At 35.4% G+C, this 23,572-nt stretch overlaps 1 protein-coding gene across 7 annotated transcripts in view; it reads right to left on the reverse strand.

Moving 5' to 3' along the window:
- STRN3 (striatin 3) overlaps positions 1-23,572 on the reverse strand; it is a 55,422-nt gene that overhangs the window by 26,313 nt on the left and 5,537 nt on the right. For 5 of the 7 annotated variants that reach the window (XM_040702167.2, XM_015287635.3, XM_015287633.3 and 2 more), the window contains exons 2-7: positions 12,353-12,456; positions 7,271-7,344; positions 5,905-5,986; positions 5,430-5,609; positions 4,878-5,010; positions 3,713-3,854 (exon numbers count right to left, since the gene is read on the reverse strand). In XM_040702167.2, the coding sequence (XP_040558101.1) occupies positions 3,713-3,854; positions 4,878-5,010; positions 5,430-5,609; positions 5,905-5,986; positions 7,271-7,344; positions 12,353-12,456 (715 nt within the window). The remainder of the gene's footprint in view (positions 1-3,712; positions 3,855-4,877; positions 5,011-5,429; positions 5,610-5,904; positions 5,987-7,270; positions 7,345-12,352; positions 12,457-23,572) is intronic. The other 2 variants (XM_015287636.3, XM_015287632.3) reach the window with 1 other exon arrangement.

Raw genomic sequence — 23,572 nt, forward strand, 5'->3', positions numbered from 1 at the left:
TCTCAGTTTTAAGTTTACAAAACACAAAATCTTGTTTCATAGTTTTCCAAGACACTATTTAATATCAGTTACACAATTGAAAATGTTTGCTAAGGAGCAAACAAATTAAGTTTCGTAAGTAACTTTTTATGTTGCATACATCAAAATACAGAAAGTCATTGGTGTTCAGAAAGATTACTGCATCTTTAGAAAGACAGTGTTAAGAAATTATTCAGCCAGTGTTAAACAAGCAAATAAAAGTATTCATGCTGTATTACTCATGAAAATGCGAGCTGAGTAAGTCAGTGCCAGTTTATTCATGAAGACCACCATGCATCCTCTCACACTCATTCTACATGCACAAGAAAGAAGTCTTGATCCTATGTACAACCAGAGAAACAAGTCTATGAATATAGCATTTTAAATGAAGACTGATAAAAGTAATTCACGTAAGTGAATTAAGTTGACATTCCACTGCATTTCAGCAGTTAAACAGGAAAAAGTGAGAATACCACATCCCACAGTCATTTCAGAAGACAAATTTTTCCATTTGACAAATATTGGAAAGTTATTTAATGTTCATGAGAAGTCTCAAAATTTCTCAACTGTCTCAAACCTTCCTGGAAAGAGTATAGTAGGAAATGGATAAACTAGTTTTCAACATAAGGTAAAGGTAACACCTGCAGAAGAACCTTGTCTGAGAAACAACTAAACATCAATCAAACTTGGTTTATGCTTACAAGGTTTTTAGACAAAAAATAATAAAACCAAGTTATTTGGTTCCCAACTTCCAACTATACCTACAATATCAGTGTCTACATAAAACAGCAACCTTTGATATTATAGCCATTTGATTCATAGAAGCACACAAGAGGAGCCATATAAAGCAGAGAAAGAAAGAAAAGCATTTAGGTAGCAGAACAGTAAGACCAGTAGGAGTCAGCCTACGTACAAACGTTTCGTGATAAAACACAACAAAGAATGGGAACGTATTCTAGGCTATACACAAATCTATAAAAAGAACATCATTCAGATAGAGCAGCAAATGAAAAAGAAAACAGAGATACAGAAACGGTAATGGTGGGAAGGCAGGAAACAAAACATGATGGGGAAATTTCAAGAACTGTCCATAAGGATCTATGGAAAATGAAACTGAAGAATTACATCTTACACCAAACTACTGCCACAGCTACCAAACTGCAAACAGAAAGATCTCAACCTTTATGAATACAGGGTCAAAACAGTGACAGAAAATTACCACTTATTCAGGAAACACAAGAGGCACAAAAAAAAAATGACAGAAGGTATGTGCAAGGAAATTAGAAAGGAAATTGATAAACAAGCAAACAAACCCTCACCCCCCACGAAGCACACACAAAAAGGAAATTCAGTGAGAAAGAACAACAAACAATAGCCCCAAAAAACATTAACAGAATGAAAATAACAAAGTAGGTTGCAGCAGTGCAAAGAATGATTTAACAAAAAATCAGCTAAAAAGCACAACATACATAACAAATATGTAATGCTGATGCAAAACAAAAACAAATCAAAACGTTCTTCAATGTAATTCTTGGATGTTTTAAGAGGTGCGATGTAGGAAACCAGGAGCACATAATTAAGTGACAAGATAGGAGTAACACATCCACAGTCTGCGGGATAAACTGAAAGTTCAGGAGGCAATGAATTGGAAAAAACTGGGCTAATTTGGTCAGAAAACAGGAGAAATAAGCCTACAAACAAATATTCAAGAACGGTAATGGTTACTAAGATGTAGGTCAGGAATAGAAAACTAATTCAAATTATACCTCAGATGAAACAGGGAGGCTTTGAAATGAATGTCAAAGATTATTGGAAAACCTAACAATATTTCCCTCAGGTATGCCTACACTTACTTATCCTTTTCGGAACAAAGTCACCTAACTGGAAGACTTCCAGAAGTGGTTAAAATCCACACTAAATCGGCACCAGGACCATGCAGAGGATCCAGAATGCCTAATAGCCAATATCAGTCAGTAGAGGCTTTTTCTTCCCCCTTAAATTTCATTTATTTTTTCTAATGACCCGAGAGAACTTCAATTCCAGTCCCTCTCCCATTTAGAATTCTGTGCACAGTCTGATTCACATTGTTACATAAAAAGAATTTGTGTTTCACACAATGAAAAATTCAGTGATTAACATGTTAGAGATGAAAATCATAAGCAAAATAAGACTACTTGATGTGCAACATTTGTAATGTGTAGCATACTATGTAATAGGAAACATTTGCTTTATTTCCTTTTGCCTAAGCAAACAGAACTTACATAAGCATCCTTTTCTTGATACTGTTTCACTGCAAAGCATAAAATTCTGATTTGAAAATTACATTCATTTTTCACTGAGGAATGGCATACCTACTTTAAAATTGCTTGAATTTGCTCATCTTTCAATATTTTGAAGATAAATTGTTCCTAGCAAAATATCACGTGACAAAGACTTGACAGAGATATAACAATATCTCAAAATAATTTAAGACTTAAAGTACATTAAATGAGGTACTTATAAATAGGAGGAATCCATTCATAAGAACTGTATTAGAGGGAAAAAGGAAAACATCCACATTCAATGGCTGGCTGATTTGCAGAAGTTTCTAATAGCACAAATGTAACCATCAAATTTAGTAGTGAAAAGTTTAGTGTATCTGGAGTTAGACCTACTGATACTACTTTGATGACTGAAAGCAAAAAATATGTGACATTTGATTTACTTATATTAAAAGCTCTATAAAGAAATATACTTGGATACACTAGTTATTTTCATTTTTGTCAAAGAGCCTGAATCCTCACTAGAACAAGGAACGGTAGGGATGCTAGGGATCTTCAGGGAAGACTGAAGCAGCAAAAAAAAAAAAAAAGCCACTGAGAAGAAAACAGAGCTGAGCAACTATTTACATTATGAAAGAAAAGAAGCACTATGTATGTCTTCCTATGTATCACAAAGGTAAGACTGATCCAGAAACCAGAATTCTCTGCATTCGATATTTGAAAGGAAGGTGCAAATTCAAAATCAGAACCTAGGCCTCAGGGCTTAAGAGAATTCTCATGCTGAGAGATCTGCCTGCTTGGCTAAATAAAAAGACAACCAATAAACTAGTCAAATAACATAGTCCTTAAAGGTGAACAACACCATGCAACTAAAATGCTTCTAAAACCAGGTAGATACTACCAAAACTAAAGGTTACAACTTGTCTCCCTTCATCTTCCAACTAGAAACAAAACTGAGCTTGGAAAAAAATAAATGGGAAAAAAAAAGGGTGATCGACTTTTTGATACTAATTCCAAACAACAAACTTCCTAATTCTTGGTACCTTCAAAATTAATTTTTACAAGTGCACAAAAGAAATTAATTTAAGCTGAACACAAGTCTAAAGCTCCCTATCAGAAAACCAGAACACAAATCAAAATTCAAAAGCCAATTTAATTCAAATACAAAAACATTCAGAACCCTGGTCTTATCCAAGTAATTTGTTCAAATTCCCTTTATTGGATTTTTCTGGAATCAAAAGTAAAACATTTGGAAGTATAATTATATTTCTGTCAAGTAAAATAGCATATAAATAAGGAAGTTTCAGCATTCAATACATTAATAGCTAATCACCAACATCACAACCATACGCACATTCACGCAACCTGTGAAGGTACTGTACTATCACAAACAAGTATTTCTCTGTTTCTAAATTGTTTTGTTAGCATCTTACCCCACTCTGTTCCATCTCCAGAACTTCGGGCTTCTCCAGCTCCCTCACCATCTTCAGCTGTCACTAAAAAATCAAATTCTTTCAAGGCTTCTTCAGTATCAGGATCATCTGTAAGGTCAGCAGCTAAACCTTCATTACCAATCTGAAATCAAATGAACATTTCTGCATTTTAACCACCAACCTTTATCTACTCAAATGTAGAATTATAAATGATAGCAATTACGCTCATAAAAACTTTGCTGTATTTTCAACACAAAACATATTCAAATCCACACACAACTAGAGCTGTTTACAACAACTAAAAATGGAAAGACAGCGGCACAGTCAAGTAATCATTAAAAAGAAAAAGAATATGGACATGAGGTTTAGCAACAAAAAACAAACCCATATAGCCTAATTTTCAGTTTGATTTAATAGGTATTAACTGGAAAATTTTACTGATTTTCTTGCAACATCAACAATTTCACAGAGAAGCTTTAGAAACTAATCTTTTTAGTAGTTCTACCACGTCTTCACCTTAAGGCAAGAGAAACAATTCCCTACCAAGGAATCACCAAGAAGTTTTCTTTCTTTCTGCAGGTGAATAAAAATTCAATGTGCAGCTGTGTTTCTATGTGAGTTGCTCCATATTCTTATACTTTTGCAGACAGTCTTTTTTTAACCGAAGTAAATAACGCTTCAATTATTTTTCTCTTATAAAAACTTTGTCAAGAGTCAAAACAAAAGTGTAATGTCTTAAGTGCTTAAAGATTTACTTATTAGATGATATAAGACTATCCACTGCTCTAGAACAAAGATTCAAAGAACATCCTGACCAACCTATTTACTAGACATACAAGTTAATAACTAAAGGTACAGTGTAAAACCCTTCCAAACAAGTCAAGCTGGGACATTCAAACTTGCATTAAGCTGAGCTAATGTTGAATGACAGCTGAGCTACTTATGAAAATTCAAGGCAGCCATAGGCACTTCCATGCTATAGAGTACTACAGCAAATTGTCAGTATGACTGTCCTAAATCAACCTCTCTGTGTAAAGAAATCACAGTGACAATTTTCTAGCATGGAATAAAAGAAATGACAATTTTGACTATCTAAGGTAAAAAGAAAAGATATTTCCCTTTTAAGATCGAGTTTGTTCATGCAAAACATAAAATTGTTTTTTACTTTGTGTTTCTTATTTATCCGGTGCTTCTCTTTTCCTTCTGCAATATCTTCTATCATGTCACTCTCTTCTTCTTCATCACTATCATCCGCATTTTCTAAGAAGTTAAATGTTTCAAGAACATCACCAGAGTTCCTATAAAAATAGAAACATTAACAGGGACAGAGTTTTACTTGCTCATGAGATTTTTGGAAGATAAATTAACATTAAACGCAATGGCTGTCTGACTTAACAGTTCAACAATTTTAAAACTAGCAAAAAACAAGAAATGACTGTATGAAGTTTCTACAGCAGTCTAATTCCTCATGTTACACCACTCAGCAGTATCTTTCCTTAAAATAGTAATTCCAAAGTGGCACTGAAGCTGAATTTACATCATATAATTCTACATTTTCTATGCAAGACTTATAATCAGTTTCACTGAAGTTCATAATCACTTGTAGTCAGCTATGCTCACAGTGTCCAGAGACTCAAGAGTCTGAAGTTCTATGCGAACTGACCAGTACATTAAAACGACTACATAAACTTCACGCATTTTTCACCTCTACACTTACCTTTTGATTTCCTGTCCCTTTTGTTTTGATGAAGGAGATTCGCCCCCATTGAGGATCTGTTCTAAATTCTTTGTCTCTACTGAACCATTTGGTTCCGAATTGGAGAGCCCAAGCAAAGACCTTACCCGCTGGGAGCGTACATCCAATATCGTATCTGTATAACCTACTTCCTGAAGATACCTAGTATGCATTAAGAGGAGAAAGAAGAAAGCACATTTGATAGAAAAAAATCTGTATTGACTCGTAGAAATTAATGCTGCTACAATATATTTTACAAAAGATAAGCTTTATCTCTATCCATCTCGCATGGAAAAGCTCCATGTACACTGTTTAAAGATCAAGATTACAAATTCCTGCATCATGGCCCACCATGTGCCCACCTCAATTACTCTGAATCAAAAAGTATGCATATACACAGCTTCTGAGACCTCAGGAAAAAGCGTGAATACACCAACATTGTTATAATGTTACTTACTGTCTTAGTAACTGCCTGCCTTGCTTCCAGGTCAGTTGGCTATTTTGAGGTACTGCAGGAACCTCCGTATCTTTGGTTTCTTCTGAAAGATAGCATCATTAGTGGTTTTTGGAAGGTTTTTTTTCTTTTTTGTGGCATTGTTTGATTTTTAAAATCAGCTTTTCACAATGCACCAATGAAATGAAAAGCAAATATTTACAAAAAAGCAATCTTTAAAGTTACTTGCAACCTTATGCAGAGGTTTCTTTTAATTAAAGAGGGCTTTTTTCCCCACCTATGGTTCAATTATCTGTTGGAGCATAAAGCAAATAATTTAGCAGACCAAAATCAGTTCTCCGCTTGGATAAAAGTGACTGCAAAAAGTATTTGGAGAAAACAAATATGTCAAGTTTAACACAGATTCCATGTGTTAATTGTCAACAACTAAAATCTTGAACCCACTGCATCTTTACTAAGGCAGAGACCATAAAACATAACAAATTTAGAACTTAAGGCTTAAACCATCTAACTCCCATTGCTTTTTAACAGCTATTAGAAATCTCCATCAAAAGCATGAATCATGATCTCTAGTTTCAGCTGAGGGCAGAAGTATCCAAAATGTGGCAATTCTTAAGTACAAATAAACAAAACAAAAAAGGTATCTGTGGACCACAGTGTTAAGGCACATTACAAAAACACAGTCAAACAGTGCAACTTTCCAAAGACATACATTACAGTAGAAGCCACATTTAATTCTGCTTATTAAACAGTCCAGTTATGTTACCAAAAATTCCTTCCTTTATCTGCAGTATTGTGAAATGTGAACTATCATGATAAGCTTCATATCAACACTGCAAAATCCGATGCACTTCAGAGGCAATAAGGATGGACTTTTGTTTTGTTTTAACTCTTAGGACATTTTTCCTTCATTTAAGATAAAATAAAACTCGATTTTTTTTCCAAGCCAATCCAGTAGCTTTTTTTCCCCTATTCAATCTTCAAATACTCGCACCTTGTAGCAGCACCAAACAACACTATTTCTGATGCTTATTGTACACTTAAACTTTCCTTCTAGATGGATGTTGAACTGACATGAAATGTTAAATCTGTTATAACAGTGATTTTAAAAGCAGTAAGAGAAGCAGTAGCTTAATAAGAATTGTGCAACTACTTCAAACTTGCATTGATATTCAGAGTTGTTTCAGAAGAGAAAGGTCAATTCATTATGATTTAGAGATAAAAAAATATTTATCCAATATAAAAATTTTCCTAGATTTTTTTTCCTCTGTAATGTAGTCAAGGGGGAAAAAAAGAGAAAGTTGCAATAAACTGAGCAAATCTAGAACAGTACAAATTGCTCTAGAACAGGTAATATCATAAAAGTCACCTGATTCAAAAGTTGGCATTTTCAAGTCACCTTGGTTCAATTCTGTGCCATACTTCAATTTATGATATTTTGCCCTGAAAAAAATACGCAAAGATTTAACAAAAGCATCCAGTGCTAATTTATCAGCTCAAATATTTTCCTGCTCCCATTTATAACAACCATATTAACACCCCTTGTCCAAATAAAACTTACAATAATAATAAAATAATAATAAAACTTACAGTATCACACAATTAATTCTAGTTTGTCAAGAACACAATTTTGAGAAAGCCTTCTTACAATTACAATTATCAAACAACACAAAGGTGAGAATTGAGTAAGCTCTCCAAGAATTTGTTCTGTATTTTTTTTTTTAAACAAGTTAACTAGGTTTAATTATTTATCATGGATGATGTCTTCAGCTGTACTATTGCCACAGCCTCAACAATCACACTACGATGAATGAATGTCCTATTTGGGATCCCTATCTATTTCCCACCTTCAATTCAACTCCCACTCTGCCTTTGCATGTTAGAGATTTTCTCCCTCTAAACAACTACACTGTCTACTACTATCTTCTCCCATCACGTGTAATCCTACTGATTTTCTCTTCCCCACTGAGTTAAGGCTTAGCTTCCAATCCCTCCTCAATCTACCTATGCAAGTGTGCCCCCTGCTTCTTATCTCCCAATCTCTCAATGCCTATCCTCTCCTTTTACATCAGTTTTTAAAAATCAGCCTTGGTGAAACTTTTTTACAAAGGTACACATGAACCATCCCAATCATCTTCTTGACTAAGGATGCCTACCAAGCATCTTCAAAGCTCCCTTTATATCCAGGAATATCAATACACTATCTACACCAATACCTTGAATTCTCTAACTTTATCCTACACCATTAACAACTTTTTTTTTCCCTCTGCATAAATACCCTGAAAATAAATCCTCAAAATTTCAGGAAAAAGAACTCTAGATGTTCCATAGTAGAGAAAGAATGACAAAAGAAAGTTAACAGTCAGTCACATTTTAAAGAAGCCTCTAAAATACAGCAAACTTTACACTTCTAAATCAAGTATTTGACTGCGTCACATCCAGTTTCCACCAATTTTAAAGACTGTCCCCAGTATGAAGATATTAGAACTTCTTGGGAAAAAGTACATAATGAAACAAGCTGGACAAAAACAAGGATATGTAAGAAGTTTCCCTTTCGAATAGCCAATCCACTGCTGGAAGTTTTTTCAAAATTCAAGATAAAATATCATCCCAAAAGCTGCCTGACATAAGCAATGGTATAGAAGACTTCTAAATTACAGAAGTTTCTACCAAAATTGCAGGCAATTACATGCAGTCTCATAAACAAACTGTCAGTAGATGGCACTGTTGACCCTGTTAGCAAGAAAATTCTGCATTTTGTAGCAATTGCACTGTAACTGAATAATTTGGCTGACCCACAATTAAATACAAACAAGTTTTTATGTTACTTGAATGTGAATTTCACCCATCTAATACGAAGACTGTATACACCAGGTGCTCACTCCAACCTGAGGCGAAGCTTTGTTACACCCTGTAAAAGGGCAGAGGCATTACAGATAAAAGTATACAGCCTACAATTTATAAAGCACTGTATGAGTTCTGGGGTAAAAAAAAAATAATTAGAAAATGACACTAAGTAAGAAACTAAGTCGAATAAAACAGACCAAATGTTTTTGCTCAATTCATAGGTGAAGTTAATAAAGCACTACAGTTAAAAAGCCAACCTATTTTTTTTCCAATTCACAGCCATTGCAAATCATATTTTTGAGTTCCATTTTGTAGCTACAATTTCAAAGCGTAACCAAAATTCTGTTTTGACTGTTCCTTACAGAATATAATGAAGTATTTGATCTAAAAAAGCCACTACAAATAACACAAAATATTGCTGCACGTAATTAGATCTATTTGGTCTTTCACGTCACATTTGCTTCTCAACTTCTTTTTTACAAGGAAAAAAAATACTCCTCCATATTTTCCACACAACCAAGGCTAAATTATTACATATTTTAAAAATCACTAAAAAGCTGCATTGTTGTTCATGAGTCAGTGACATTAATTCCCATTCCATAACACAGTAATTGAATTTTGCAAGAGGAATCTCTTTTGAGGACTGACTTGCTATTCTTCTGAAGCTAGGTTTCCATGAAGAAATTAAGAGAAGGCAGAACGCCTCTAAGTGGATTTAATTGTTTGCTGCTATTTAGCCATTGAATTCTACCACCCAATTGCAAGAACTGGAAGTAGCTCCAATCCAAATAACACAAAGTGAAAATACAGGCATAGTTTTATCATCTCAGAAATTATTACTGATTTAATCACTACATTAATTAAGCTTGGAGCAGAGTGGCTCAACGTATGCATCAGAATAAGTCTGGCTATGTCTGCAGAGTGCCACAAAGACAAAGACACTAGCAACAAACAGAAATCCCAACTCATATACATACCCTTTAAAGGTATCATATTGTTACAAAAATTCATAAGCTGACCCAAAACACTCAAGAATGTTAAAGTAACAAACAAGATTTTCCTTCTGTAAGATATTACACTTATTGCATACTTGGAGAGAAACACCAGAAATACTAAACTACTCCACAGCTTCCACCGCATTTTATTTAATCTTACAAACCAATGTCCTACTTCATGTTCTTCCTCTAAGAAACCATGACATTCATCATAGTCTGTATGAGCTGTTTTTTTTTACTCTCTATAATTTAACATATCTGCATGAAACTATTTGACAGCATGAGGAATTCAGCAATAGAAGAGAAAGAAAACGGTGTGGGAAGAAGTCAGGTATAATACTCAACAACCTTGAGAATAGCTTTCAGATCAGGATTTTTTTTTTCCAGAGGCTGGTTTCTTATCATCTGCTAGTCTTGACTGCAGAACACCAATGGCAGGAAAAAATTAAATCTTATCACCTCGAACTCTTCATTCAGAGCAACAACAAAAGCTAACATATCGTTCTTAGATGACATACTAAGAAATCAGTAGCTGCTTGCTCTCCTTAATCAAATCACCATACTTGTACAATTAGATCCCCTCAAACTACTGGGCATTAGCAGCAAAAAGTATGAACAGCTTCCTCATTGCCTCCCACTCATTCACCAATCAAAGCCAGAGTTTCAGTTCCTGTTTTCAGCAATCTTAATGACAGTTTTGGCTGGGACTTAAGCAAAGATTTACCTTTTGAAAACTATGCAGCATTGGGTTGTATCCAGCAGCCAAAAGAACTAAAATAAACTGTATGTTTCTTCTGCTGGACTTATGATAATGAATTTTTTCCTCATCAGATGAATTCTGGAATTTCACAGGAAGTCAAACTATAAAAGTAGTTCAATCTCAAGGGAAAGCATCAACAAGTCTTCACCAAAACAACTGGCTTCACATTCTGCCTTCACACTGCAGCTCTAATTAACTGTCTTTGATTTATCTTAGTAAATAGGCATTCCCCACAGCCTTACAGTGTACATTTGCAGCACGACTCCACGCGCAGCACACAAAGAGTTTATCATTGCTAAAAAAAACCAAAGCTGTTTTCCTTCAACTGTTCAATGTTCTTTTAAATGAGGAGTACACCACCTCCCCACCACAGTTCTCATCTGACTGGAATCCACAGTCACTTGCACATTGCTGGTATGATCTAACAATGTAACTCTTAGTCTTACACCAAGTAGGAAACTTGAGTTACTTTACACCCTGAGAACAGATGTGAATGAAGCAGCTCCTTGCAGACTATTACCTCACCAGAAAATACATGAGGTGATGTTATGATCTGCCATATAAACATACACTGTGTTCTGAAGTAAACCTTTATACAGGATGTTTCGCACAAAGATATGCAGCCATCCTTACCAAAACACTATTTTTTTTTTTTTTTTTAATAAGAAACTGACTCATCAGTTGTTTCTGCACTGCTTAGCTACTTACAGTACTAACTTATAATGTGAACCATGTTCAATCTTGGATAACTTACCAAAAATGTCATAGTAATTGACTAAACAAAAAAATGTCAAGTAAAACACAGTTAGGCCTCACCTGGACACATTTTTGTTTACATTGGAAGGAACATTCCCCACAAATCAAAGTAAACAAAAGCTGACTACTTTTTTGCCCAATCCTTAAAAAGCTCTCTCAGTTGGATTTCACTCCATTTTGAGAACAAGATAAAATTAAAGAATTTAGTCCATTACTGAAAGCATAGGCATGTGACAAGACTGTCTCCCTAGTGCTTTTACACAATAAAGCACTATCTTTGGTCAGCTGAAACTGACAGCCAACAAGACACTGAAATCTTGAAGGTCACTAACCTGCAGAGAACGAAATGAGTACGTAATATAAGCAGAAGGGGGATCATCTTTTTACACTAATAGTGATGAGACAAGCAGTAATGACTTGAAACCACAAGAGGGGGAAATTAAGTTAGACATTAGGCAGAAATTCTTTACTCAGAGGGTAGTGAGGCACTGGAACAAGCTACCCAGAGAAGTGGTGGATGCCCCATCCCTGGAGGCATTCAAGGCAGGTTAGATTAGACTCTGAGCAACCTGGTCTGGTGCCTGTTAGAGGGTAGCAACCCTTTCCAACCCAAGTCATTCTATGATCCTACAAATTTTTATAACATCATGCCAATACTACAGAAAATACACTTACTGAGACTAGAAATTCTAGTGTTCACCACATGAAATAACTGTACTTATTCTTCAAACCAGAAAAAAGACAGTCTATTCAATTTGAACTTTGTGTGTTTAAGACATGAGACTAATTTGGAAACTGAGCAACTTCATATTACAGCAGCCACAAAAGTTCATCAGAAAAAGTGAGACAAGAACACCACTGTTCAATTTTCAGTAACTATTTTTTTTCAGTAATTGTAATCAAAAACTCGAGTAGTTGGCAAAACGTGATGATGATCCAACACAAAAACAGTGCACATAAAGCAACTGTAAAATTATCTAGTAAAGACTGTTCACACAAAGTCAAGAAGGGAAGGAACCCTTCTTCCCAGTCTGTAAAGTCTTACACATAAGATTAAGTCTTAAACATAAGTTTAAGGAATACATATACGTACCTTTCTTGTTTTAATGCATATTCTAACATTTTTATTCTTCTCACTAAATCTTTCTTCAAGTTTTCTTGACCCTTTCTTTCCCCTTGTAAAAATGCTATCCGAGCCTGAAAACACAAAAAAAACACAATCATTTTATTTCATTCTGTTCCCAAAACAAAGCATTAAAGTCTGGCACAGAAGAAAAAAGTAAAACAAAAGAGAAACTGTTTTGCAAGAATCACTTTAGTCAATCATTAATAACAAAAATATTTCTGTACAGAGACCGTATGTTGGTTTTGGCTCATAAGAGTACTTCTTGGTTGCTTGGGGGTTTTTTTGCATTGAAATACAGGTATAACGTAGTAAGAGAAGGTACAAACAGGAATCATAATAAATGCACGTCTTTGTCTTATGACATTGTTAGCATATACTCTTTTATACATTTTCTTCTGAATAAGAAGCCATACTAAAAGATACATAATTTTAAGCCATTTAGTTTTAAATGTTATTATCTCGAACAAAATAAAAGAAATCAGCATAAGAACTCAGATACAGACTTAATAAATTCACTATACAGGAAGTAGATTTATTTTACAGATTCACCTTCTACTGACTATTGAAGACAGTCAAAAATTAGAATATCAGGATTTATTCTTTTTTTATGCCATCCTATATGAAGCAAAACATCTTCCCACTGATAGGGGATGGAGTTGAGCAAACCCAACAACTGTACATAACTGCAACTATGATATCCAAATTTAAAAAATAAGTGTGAAAGTTACTCTAATCCAATGGAAATCAAACAGCCTTCTGAAGACAATTCTAACTAAACATAATTTGCATTCCCCTAGCAGCAAATGACCAGATGGTTCCACAAGCCCAACTTGTTAGGCCAGACTAATGAAAATGAGGATAAAACAACAAAATTTTTGAGTAAATAATGCCCTTATACAAAAAAAAATCAAAAGTAGTAATAAAAGCAATTAGAAAAATAAATAGTAAGCAGTATGTTACATGCACGTATGCTCAGCACCACTCTTCAAAGTTTGGAAACTATCATATCCACACAGACTCTACTAATAAATATAATACCAGAAATAAATACTTCAAAAATCATCACCTAAGTACGGTCACTAAAGCTCTTACGCTCTTTAGCTCAATAGTGTGTGATTCTTTCCCTAATTCAGATCTTCTGTAAGCAACAGACTTCACAACTTCTACCAGTCTCCCTCCTTTGGATAGCATCCTTTTACAACTATTTGCCAGACCTTAGTCACCAGGTGCAACTGCTGGGCCTCATTTCACCCTCTGCCTGCAGATAACCAAGAAGAAAATGCTATAGCTATATCTGCCTCTAAAACACTTACAGCCAAACTATCTCCATCTTCTGGTAATAATTCTGGATACATGGTCACACATAATTTAGTCTTCATACTTACTAGATAAAATTCACCTTTAAAAAGCCAAGAAAAAGAAATCGTTAATAAACAATTGTATTTATATCACTCTTCACAAGGCCTAAAAGTTTTAACAGAAAGGTTGCCAGGAAAGAATACACTCTTTAGACAGTTTGCCAGTTATGTCAGTAGTAGCAAATATCTTCTGGCAGACACACTTCTGGCTGTAGGGAACTTTCTTTTTTCCTCTCTCCACTGTAACTGTCACGTGGTTAAAAACCAATTGAAGTTATCTGCACAAAAGACTTTCAGAACACTGCTAGACATCAAGGCCCTCCATACAAAATAAATACTAAGATTAACTTACACAGATTTGCTATTAAGCTAGGCTAATAAACTTCTTTCCTCAAGTCCTGAATTGAACAGTGAGGATTGCCAAAACTATCAGCTGGTATTCTGTGTAACATTATACCCCAAAATTTAATGTATGATTCCCCAGTAGTCATTTCTCAGAGAATCAGTAAATTTCAGGTTAAATACAAGAGATGAAGCAAACAGGTGTCTCCCACAGTTGTACTGACTTCAGTTCCATACACAAAGACAACCACTGAGGAAATGTTCTCTACATAATATAGCTTTCAACCTTAAGGTATTCCTTTGAAAGGATTCTCTGGAGAGTAGGAGTTGATAAGATTTATGACTATTAATGGCTGATGAGCACCAAAACTGGGTAACAAAATGACACAAAAGAGTTTACTACTCACCTTCACTCCTGACCCCTTACAATGCAATTATCTACATTGTTTTTAATCAACTTGTAAGCCGATAAGTTTGCAAATCCACCTCCTCCAATTTTTGCTCCTCTTCTGGGCTGACACTGCTGCTTCTGCTGACACCCATTAAGTCTAATGAGGAAATCTTTACTTTTTACTCAGTTCTGAATTACATCAGTTTCCTGACCCTACTCTGTACGGCCATGGGAGTACTTAAGGCTGGCACAAGGGATACAGACAGGATACCAAAGTAACTGACCACCAAATAATAACCAGTCCAGCTTACAGAAGTCCCAAGAGTACAGACCACGAAACTCATAAGACAAGTCTCTTGCCTCCTTACTTACAGATTCAAATCAAAATCTGTAGCATTGTAACATCTATAAAACAATATTTCCGTATGTAAAAATATAATTTCCCCTGGCTTAAAAAAAAAACACAGCTGAATTGAGTTATATATCGCTGCTAGATTTCCTATCCTTCCCCACACTTCTCACACCCCCCAGCCAGACAGGACTATGCTTCAAATTCTTTCATTATAAACAAAGTCAGAAGCCTATTTTTCAGGGCAGATTCTTCCTCTTTTATTAGACTGCCCATTTTCATATTTACAGTATTCTCCCATCTCTCTGATACCTGCTATTTTTCTACAAAAATGAGTAATGTTAACTCTGAGATTCCTCAACACCTTGGCCCTCACCCGTAAGTACTATCACATGAATTTGCCGAGTTTTCTTATGAAAGTGAATTCAAAGAGCACTGAGAAACAGAGCAGCAGATACTTTGTGTTTGTGCAAGGATGCAAGACATGAAGCCTAAAACACGGCAAGGCAGAACACGACACAAAGATAAAAAGAATTACTGAGCAACCACCTGAATAGTATGGATCCCATGAAAAAGAATGGGCTGCAACTAAATATGGATGCAGATATGAAAGGAGACAAAATTCTAACATTCCATAATTGGTAAACCTAATGTTCTTTTAATTCCAGACAAACAAATACTAGATATTGTAGTTTGAAGGGTTTGTGCTTTTTTATAAAATAAGAGTCTTTAAAAATAGTCTCTCACCCAGTGAACTCCAAGATCTCAAACAAGAATACTGAAGTCTTCCCAAGCTGTCTAACTAAAATCACTGATCACACAGTGCTCCTGGAATACTCCATATCCCTTCCACAACTTAATCAAAGCATAGCACAACATTTTAAGCACTTTGCCAGTGAACTTCCATGCAACTTTAACTTATTCGAATATCAGCATTTCACATTGAAGTTGATCCATTTAAAAATGTGAAGAAACATTTTCTGGGAATAAAATTAAATTTTGTTTTGCTTTGTTTTTAAAGAAACTGAAATGGTCCTAAAAACGTTAAGAATTACTGCTCTGCATTTCACATTAGAGCCTTTAACCTGCACTTTATCACTCCAATCACACAGAAAAGCCTGACTGCAAGGGAATATTCACCTCAAACTTATTAAGAGGGAAGTTATTATAGTGTCCTGGGCAGATAAAATTACGTATGCAAACTAAAGGTAATTTAATAAATTATACACAGGCTTTCAATCTTACTGTATTAACAGATTCTGATATACAATAAATCTGATACACAATAAATTCTGATATGTACTAAGACCTATCAAGGAGAAAAAGAGGCATGGAATCTGAATTAAATGGCAAAGCATGCAAGACAGATTATAGAAATTATCTTATGTTTTTTCAATACTATTACTTTCTCATACAATTCAGATTCTAATGGATTTGCCAATAGAGACACATTGCTATTTCAGTTACAAATACTGATAACTCCCAAAGAGTATTTTGCAAAAGCAAAAATCAACTGTATGTAAAACAATAAGAAGAATTTCAGTATATCCATAGAAATCTGATAATGTTATCTTTGTATATATAATTATAATTAATCTTTAAGCTGTTAACTAGACTTGGGCAAGGAAAAAAAAGAACTAGACTACTCTAAATAATTGTATAGCATTTATTTACTTAAACCAAGCTTTAAATTGCAAGTTAAAGTCTCAAGTAAGATTCTCACTCAAAAAAGCTGAGCAGTGAGACAGGTGCCACTGTTCATATCAGGACTGTGCATGTTTCAATGGCACAGCCCTTCAAAGTAAGTTTGTGCCCAGAAATTTTTAAAACACCTGTCATCTTCCTGAAAAAATACTGCATCTCACTTCACCCTATTGGCATTACATACTTCTCGGCAAAAGTTATCCATTCCACTTGAAGGAGTGGCAGCCCAGAGAAGGCTGCAATGGGAAAGCAGGCGGTATGAACACCCAGATGCACAGAAACAGTGAGAGATATAGGGTTAGGAAGAGAACAGATAAAAAGTAAATCACAGAAACTCCCCATAGTAGCTGCACCACGAAGAACAGTAAACTAACACACTGAGACTGAACAATTACATCAATTCAGGAGAACTGAAGTCAAGCTGATTGTTACCATCTACATACTGAAACAGAACAACTCAAATGCTCAGTGCCACAGTGACAGTATCCGTGTCTGTACATGCCAGCACTCCTCCCCACACCTGATAATTTTGGCAGGCACTTTATTTTAGCACCGTAACTCCTGCACGAACCAATCTGCACTTTGCTTTGTACCTAAAATGTAAATCAACAAGAACATCAACAATCCGGGCAGACCCAAGACCCAGTAATTTTTAGTTGACAGGTGTTAACAGTCAGAATTAATTCTTTCTTTAATCAATGGACAGTTAACAGAAATGCCTTCGGGCACTGGATTATCTAACCTAACAACAAACTCATTTTCACCTTAAAAAAAAAAACTTCCATTTTTAACCTCAAAGTTACCCCATCTTCAACAGCATCCATCTCGTTTTACCAGGAAATAACCACCTTTGCATACAAGCACCAATTCAAATGTCATCACTTGGATAACCCAATAGCTAACAGAAAAATTAGCAGTAATATTTCTTACTACTCATGAACCCTTACTATCCCATGAAGAGTCTGAATATCACACTTGCTAAAAGAATGCAGTCACAAGTGCAATGATAAATCAAACGTGGTTGAATGGAAGCTCCCAAGACTCTGAAGCAGACGTTTCTGAAAAGGGTTTGAGTAAGCTCAGCAAACAAATGCAAACCATATACATAAACTAAGCTCTCTCTACAGTCAGGGCTGTTTGAATACATGTGCATCCTTCCTCTGGTATGCATTTCCTGAAGATCAAGTCATGCAAAATAAACCCTGTGTCTATTTTCATATCTTCAATTCATTTCACGTCACCTTTAAAAGAAATAGTACTTCTGATGTGACGTTTACAGGCAAAAGTTATTAAGCAGTTTGACATATCAACATGTGGTCTCCCGCAGTAGGACTACAGATAGCTTTGAGAATCTCAGTTACACGTTTTAATCCGTCAAGATGAAGGTTATCAATGCCAACATTCAAACACAAAGTACCTCCTACATTAACCTCCAGTCAGTGTTCGTTTGTCACACTAACAAGGTTTCTCCACAATATTCACAACAGAAAACCAAAAGTTACCAAAAAAAGCATAGCCTAGCAAAGCTGTGACATCACTCGACAGCAAGGATTTTGAAGACATTTACCAAAGGACATATGGATAAATTGATGTCTATGCAAAGTAATGCTAAAATAATCCCTAACATTTTTTTTTCACTCAACATCAGTCTTCCAGGTACTTTTCTGCCCAGACCTCACTTTAATACATGCATTTATACTTATATATACACACACACCCCCATACCACAGTAGTGACAGATACAAAAATAACTATATAACATGCTTACAGCCTTCTATGTAAGCTACTGAAACGCTGATAAAGGTGCTAATGACAAGTCCACAACTTAGAATGCAACTTCAAACAATTACAAACAGATGGCCAAGCACAGACCGAAGCGCAAAGCAATCAGAGCAACTCTAAGAGAACTTCAAGAAAGTCTTCGAATTTACACGGCAACGGTTCTTGCTGGTTTTCTTCTTGTTTTTAATTCTTCAAAACCGGCCATCGGGAGATGCCTTCAACAACTCCCAACAAACAACTAAGCTGCTGTGCTTTGATACAGGCCATCAGTACTTTGGGTTTCTGTTTTAGTTAATTAATAGAAAGGATACAGCCTTTCTGAGCAGAAACTATAGTTGCGTTGAGTACATTTCACCTATTAGAGCACACATAGCACTTACTTTATTTGTAGGATAGCAATTTAACACCATGAACATGCAAGACTTTACAGAAAAACTGCAGAGTCAGCCAAAAATACATCTATGAATTCTCTGCCTTCCGACAGAAAAGTAAATATTCAGACTTCTCTGATAGGAAAATTGGAGCACCCAGAAGAGATTGTTTTCAAGCCAACAACTCACACAAGTAACATCAGATTAAAGTTCAATTGCTTAAAGCAGTTCAGCATTTAGACAGTCCATATTTCATTCAGTTGCATTTCTATGGATCACAACTCTGACAAAAGCATTTTTATTTTTAAACAAAAAGAAAGAAATCCCACAGTTCTGTTGGCAGCTTATTCTAAGGGTCCACTTCTTAATTTAAGTATGATGACTGAGTTTGTGTGTTCTTTCCAGCAAAATTAGGTTAGATTACAGAGTAACACATTTCTCCATTTATTTATACTTCTGTGACGGCATATAGAAGATCCCTCAATGAGATAGGTGCTAGCTTTCTCTTTTTCTTTTTAAAGTGGAGCACCAGTCTGTGTCACACCCCTTAAACTAAACAATTTTCTACCTCAAAATTAAAAAGCTTCTGAATATTTCTAACCCCCAGGGAGAGATAAATTAGGCTACCTTTCAAGACTTCATTTTGACTAACAACCAAGACTGAATTCTAAATGGATCACTCTGAAATGCTATTTCATCAGCTTTTATGTCAAATTTTCAGCATTCTTCTCAAAATTACTACAAAAGAATGGGACATTACATTGCAGTGCTGCCCTTGCCCATTCTGTACAGATCACAAGACAGGAATCACTTCCCAGTTTCTATATTTACAGCTTCCGTTTGTAAGCTAATAGATTATTCAGGTATTTCTGATTTCTTTTTTTTTTTAAGGAAAAGAACTCTGATTATTTTAGCAAAATTTCATCCTAGGATGCAGTTTCTCATTCTGCCACTGCCATTTGTACATCCCACATTATCTCCAAAAAGCATAGGTCCTATAAGTACCACCTTAAAAAAAAAAATAGTTACAAATCTCTGACCATTGCTAGCTAAAAAAAATTCCTATCCTGTAGACTCATTTAAACTGTGGGGCATTTTTTTTTTTTAATAGATCTAAGATAGAAATAATGTTTTCTTTCCATGAAAGCGACCACTACAACCAGTAAGACTAATTAAACACTGATGGTAACATCAAAAGAAAATATTTGCTAAAATTAAAGACATCTATGCTGTCAACATCATTATACTGGTAGATTATTAAAATGAAGTTACATTGTTAAGTTATGCTGTTAGTAATTAACTGCCACATTTAGAGATTCATTAGACACCTAGCATCAGACACCTAACACTAAGTAGAACTAAAATTATGCCTCCTGTAACTCTTAGTTGTAGTACAACAGCTCACAGATCAAAACAAAGCTGTGCACCTTGTAGTGTAGCAGGCACATAGCATCACCAGAGAGTGGAAAAGGAAGGGGAAATGCCAACATGGCAAACATCCTCAAGGACACACACCTTCCAAAACCAGGAATATCCACTTTTTACATTTACAAATATGGAATGGGAAAGTATCATCTACAACAGATCAAACACAATGAGCTAAACTAACTCGTTCTACTCATTAGCACTTACACCACTGCTCATGAATGTGTTCAGTAACACATTCCCTGGCAAGAGACTGAAAACAAAAAAAAAACTCCATGATTTCAGGTGTTAGGATATGAGAAGCCATCTACATATTCACAAAGGATACAATACCACTGAGACCGAAGAGCTTTGCATCGTAAAGTCAACAGCAATGTTGATTATATTTAAATCTATTGCTGTCAAGTTAATGGGGAAAAAAATTATGAAATAAAAAGTTAAAATGCTTTTATACAATGTATATGAAGTATAGGGTAACTCATTTTAAGAGAGGTACCATAGAAAGCTGAGGAGGAATAACTATTTTGCACCTCATAAATGTTAATCTTGCCTCATGGCACAGAACAGTGCCAACGCTCACTAATTTACACCACTTATCAGAGAGGGAGCAGGCAGTAGCCCTGCCTTCTGCCAACTCAAATGTATAAAGCTTGCTAAAGCTATGAAACAGAACCAGTCTTGTAAAACTTGCAGATGTGTTTACATTTTCTCCTTGTATGCTTCCAAACGTTGAGTATGAGTCATGAGTTTGGTCACTACAATTTCATTTATTTGAGCTCACAGAACAAAACACGCATGTACCAAAAACCCAAACAAATAAATCACTCTTGTCTTGGAAGTAAGCTATTTCAGTTCAGCAACTCTTGAAGCATCAAGAGTTCAGAAGAGCCTAGTCTGACTTACTAGTGCTTATTCTTTACTTTCTCATAGCGTATTATATGAAATATAAGCAAAAGCACACAGGCTGTGTGGTGGAAACCCCAGCATCAAACAAAAGACAGAAGTATTACTCTGGGAAGATTTAATTTTGAGATTGTTTTACAGACAAAAATCACAGCTTTGAGTTGAGTACTGAAACTGAGCATTCTCTACCACATAACACTGGCAAAGCTTTTTTTTTTTTTTAATAGCACTGCTTGATCATCAGTGCCAAATTTGTGGAGTGAGCATAGCTCGGGAGAATACAAACCAACTTAGGGGAACAGAAGAAACTTTACTGCAAGAGACAGATTAGTATTTCATGTGTCCGGAATTCCTTCAGTTCACTTTACTTCAGGATCATTCAAGTTAGCACTGGAGAACCACAGTATTTCAGAATGCACGTACAGCACAAACACGAACATAGATATGCACGAGCCCTTCAAAAAGGACAAGAATACACTTATCCCTCAGTAACATTAAGTAGAATTTAACCCAGAAGTATATATTTTATCCTCAATTACTAACAACAGATTAATGCTAATCAGCTATTTCATAAAAATATTATAATGGTAAACAAACAAAGGCCCCACAGACTGCATGAACTCACACTGGTGATTCAGGAATGGTCCCAAAGAACAGCCAACTTCGTAATCAGCTCTTAATACATGTTGGAGTTGCACAGATGAAGCCGAAGCTATCATTAAACAGTATATCCCACTGAGCCACTGCTTAGAATAATTCAACAACAGCCTGAGTGCCAGAATCTCACACTCAGATATGCAAACAAAGTTGTTACAGGTCATACACGTGTCCTGAAGATTTGTTTAATCTTAAATCCCTTCTCATCAATTAGAAGAGATTGTTATCACCTCCACCAGCTTCTTAAATGACAAAATGATGAAGAACGCAACTCTACGTCAACACATACTTTCAGCACGTAAGAAATGACTAGGTACCAGATACTTCACAAAGCAAATCCTCAAGCCAAGATTTCTTACATGGCTATTCACATGCAGTGGCAGTGAAATCTTAAGTAATTCTCCCCCAAGAAGTCTTTTGCGCCTTGTCTAAAAGAAGGCTGCATGTAAAAGAAAAACTCAGAGTAACTTCAAGAAATAACAGTTATGTGCTCTGCTGCTGAGGAAGAGTGATTTTATTCCAAGTAATTTTAGAAGAATAATGATCACATGGAAAAATAATTTCAATACCCACTGCTGACAGAACTACTTGGGAGCAGTATTCCAGGAAAAAAACCAACCCAACTGCTATATGCAGATTGATACCGTCATCAAGACCCCACAGCCATCCAGGTATTTCTCATTCCTCTGTATGGCGGAATGCACAGAGAGCTCAGTGTCCTGGTTCTTTTGTTATGTTCACCTGCCTGTAGGAGGTGAATCTTGCTAGAAGAATTATAAAGAGAAGTTAAAGATGTAGATCAATTCCTTAAAAAATATTCTTGGAAGGATTAGACAAACAGAAAAGTAAAAACCTTAGCATTTTAGCCTAAAAAACCCAAAAGTACTTTGGAGCTACAAATGGCATTTCAATACCTTAATGAACAAAATGGAATATTAATAACACACATACAGTGGCAGGACAAAACCTTAATCCTGCTTATCTTGAACTATTTCAAGAAATCTCCTCATTTTCAACCTTTCTAAGTATCTTTCATGGTAAACTCATGCCATATAGCAGCTACCTTTTAATTAAAAATCATACCATCTCTGTACAGATAACTCATACACAAAAGGAAGCAGCTCTGAATGGTTTTCCTTTGGACGTCTTGCCAAGGAGCATATGAAAAAGGCAGGAAGCATCCCCAGACACACAGAAAAGCAGGCATTCAGCTTCATACAGAGGCACCTGAAGTTCTTCCAGGGGCTTATCTGCCTCTAACTGTGACTGAACAGCTTCTGGGAAGCCACACTTCTCTTCCTAAAATACAGAATTCTCAAATCACTGTGTTAAAATGCAAAAGGGACTGAAACTCCACAACATATGTGGCTGTTCTTGCTATCAGCTTAGAGAAATGATTAACGAATGAAAGTTTCTGGTTTCTGAAGTTATTTACACTACAGTAAAAAAAATTGCACTATAAAACAAAGTTTAAGTATTTGTACAGTAAAGTGTATGAGTAAATAACCTGCATTTACATTAAGAAGCACTTTAGCACTCGTACTTCAACAAATACCTTAATGACTGGCACAAACAGAAGTCAGACATTTCCAAAGCACACATTACTTGCATACATCGCAGCATTTACAAGCACTCCCATGTAAGAACGTGGATCAACTTTTTGCAATTTACTTCACTGCATTTTCCAGTACTGTTGTAGTCTTAAATATTTTTAAAAATATTAAGAATAGTGTTAAATATTTTTAAGAAGTGTTTTATAAGGTAAATTTTACTTCAGATTACATACTGTGATTATCTGTAAGATGCAGTGAAATTGCAGTTTGCCAATTACATATCTTTTCCAACAGAAATCTGCTGGGATGCAATTGATAAACACCACGTGCAATTGAAATACACTGTGTTTTG

The sequence above is a fragment of the Gallus gallus genome, chromosome 5 (genome assembly GCF_016699485.2).
Source record: "Gallus gallus isolate bGalGal1 chromosome 5, bGalGal1.mat.broiler.GRCg7b, whole genome shotgun sequence".
Taxonomy (NCBI): domain Eukaryota; kingdom Metazoa; phylum Chordata; class Aves; order Galliformes; family Phasianidae; genus Gallus; species Gallus gallus.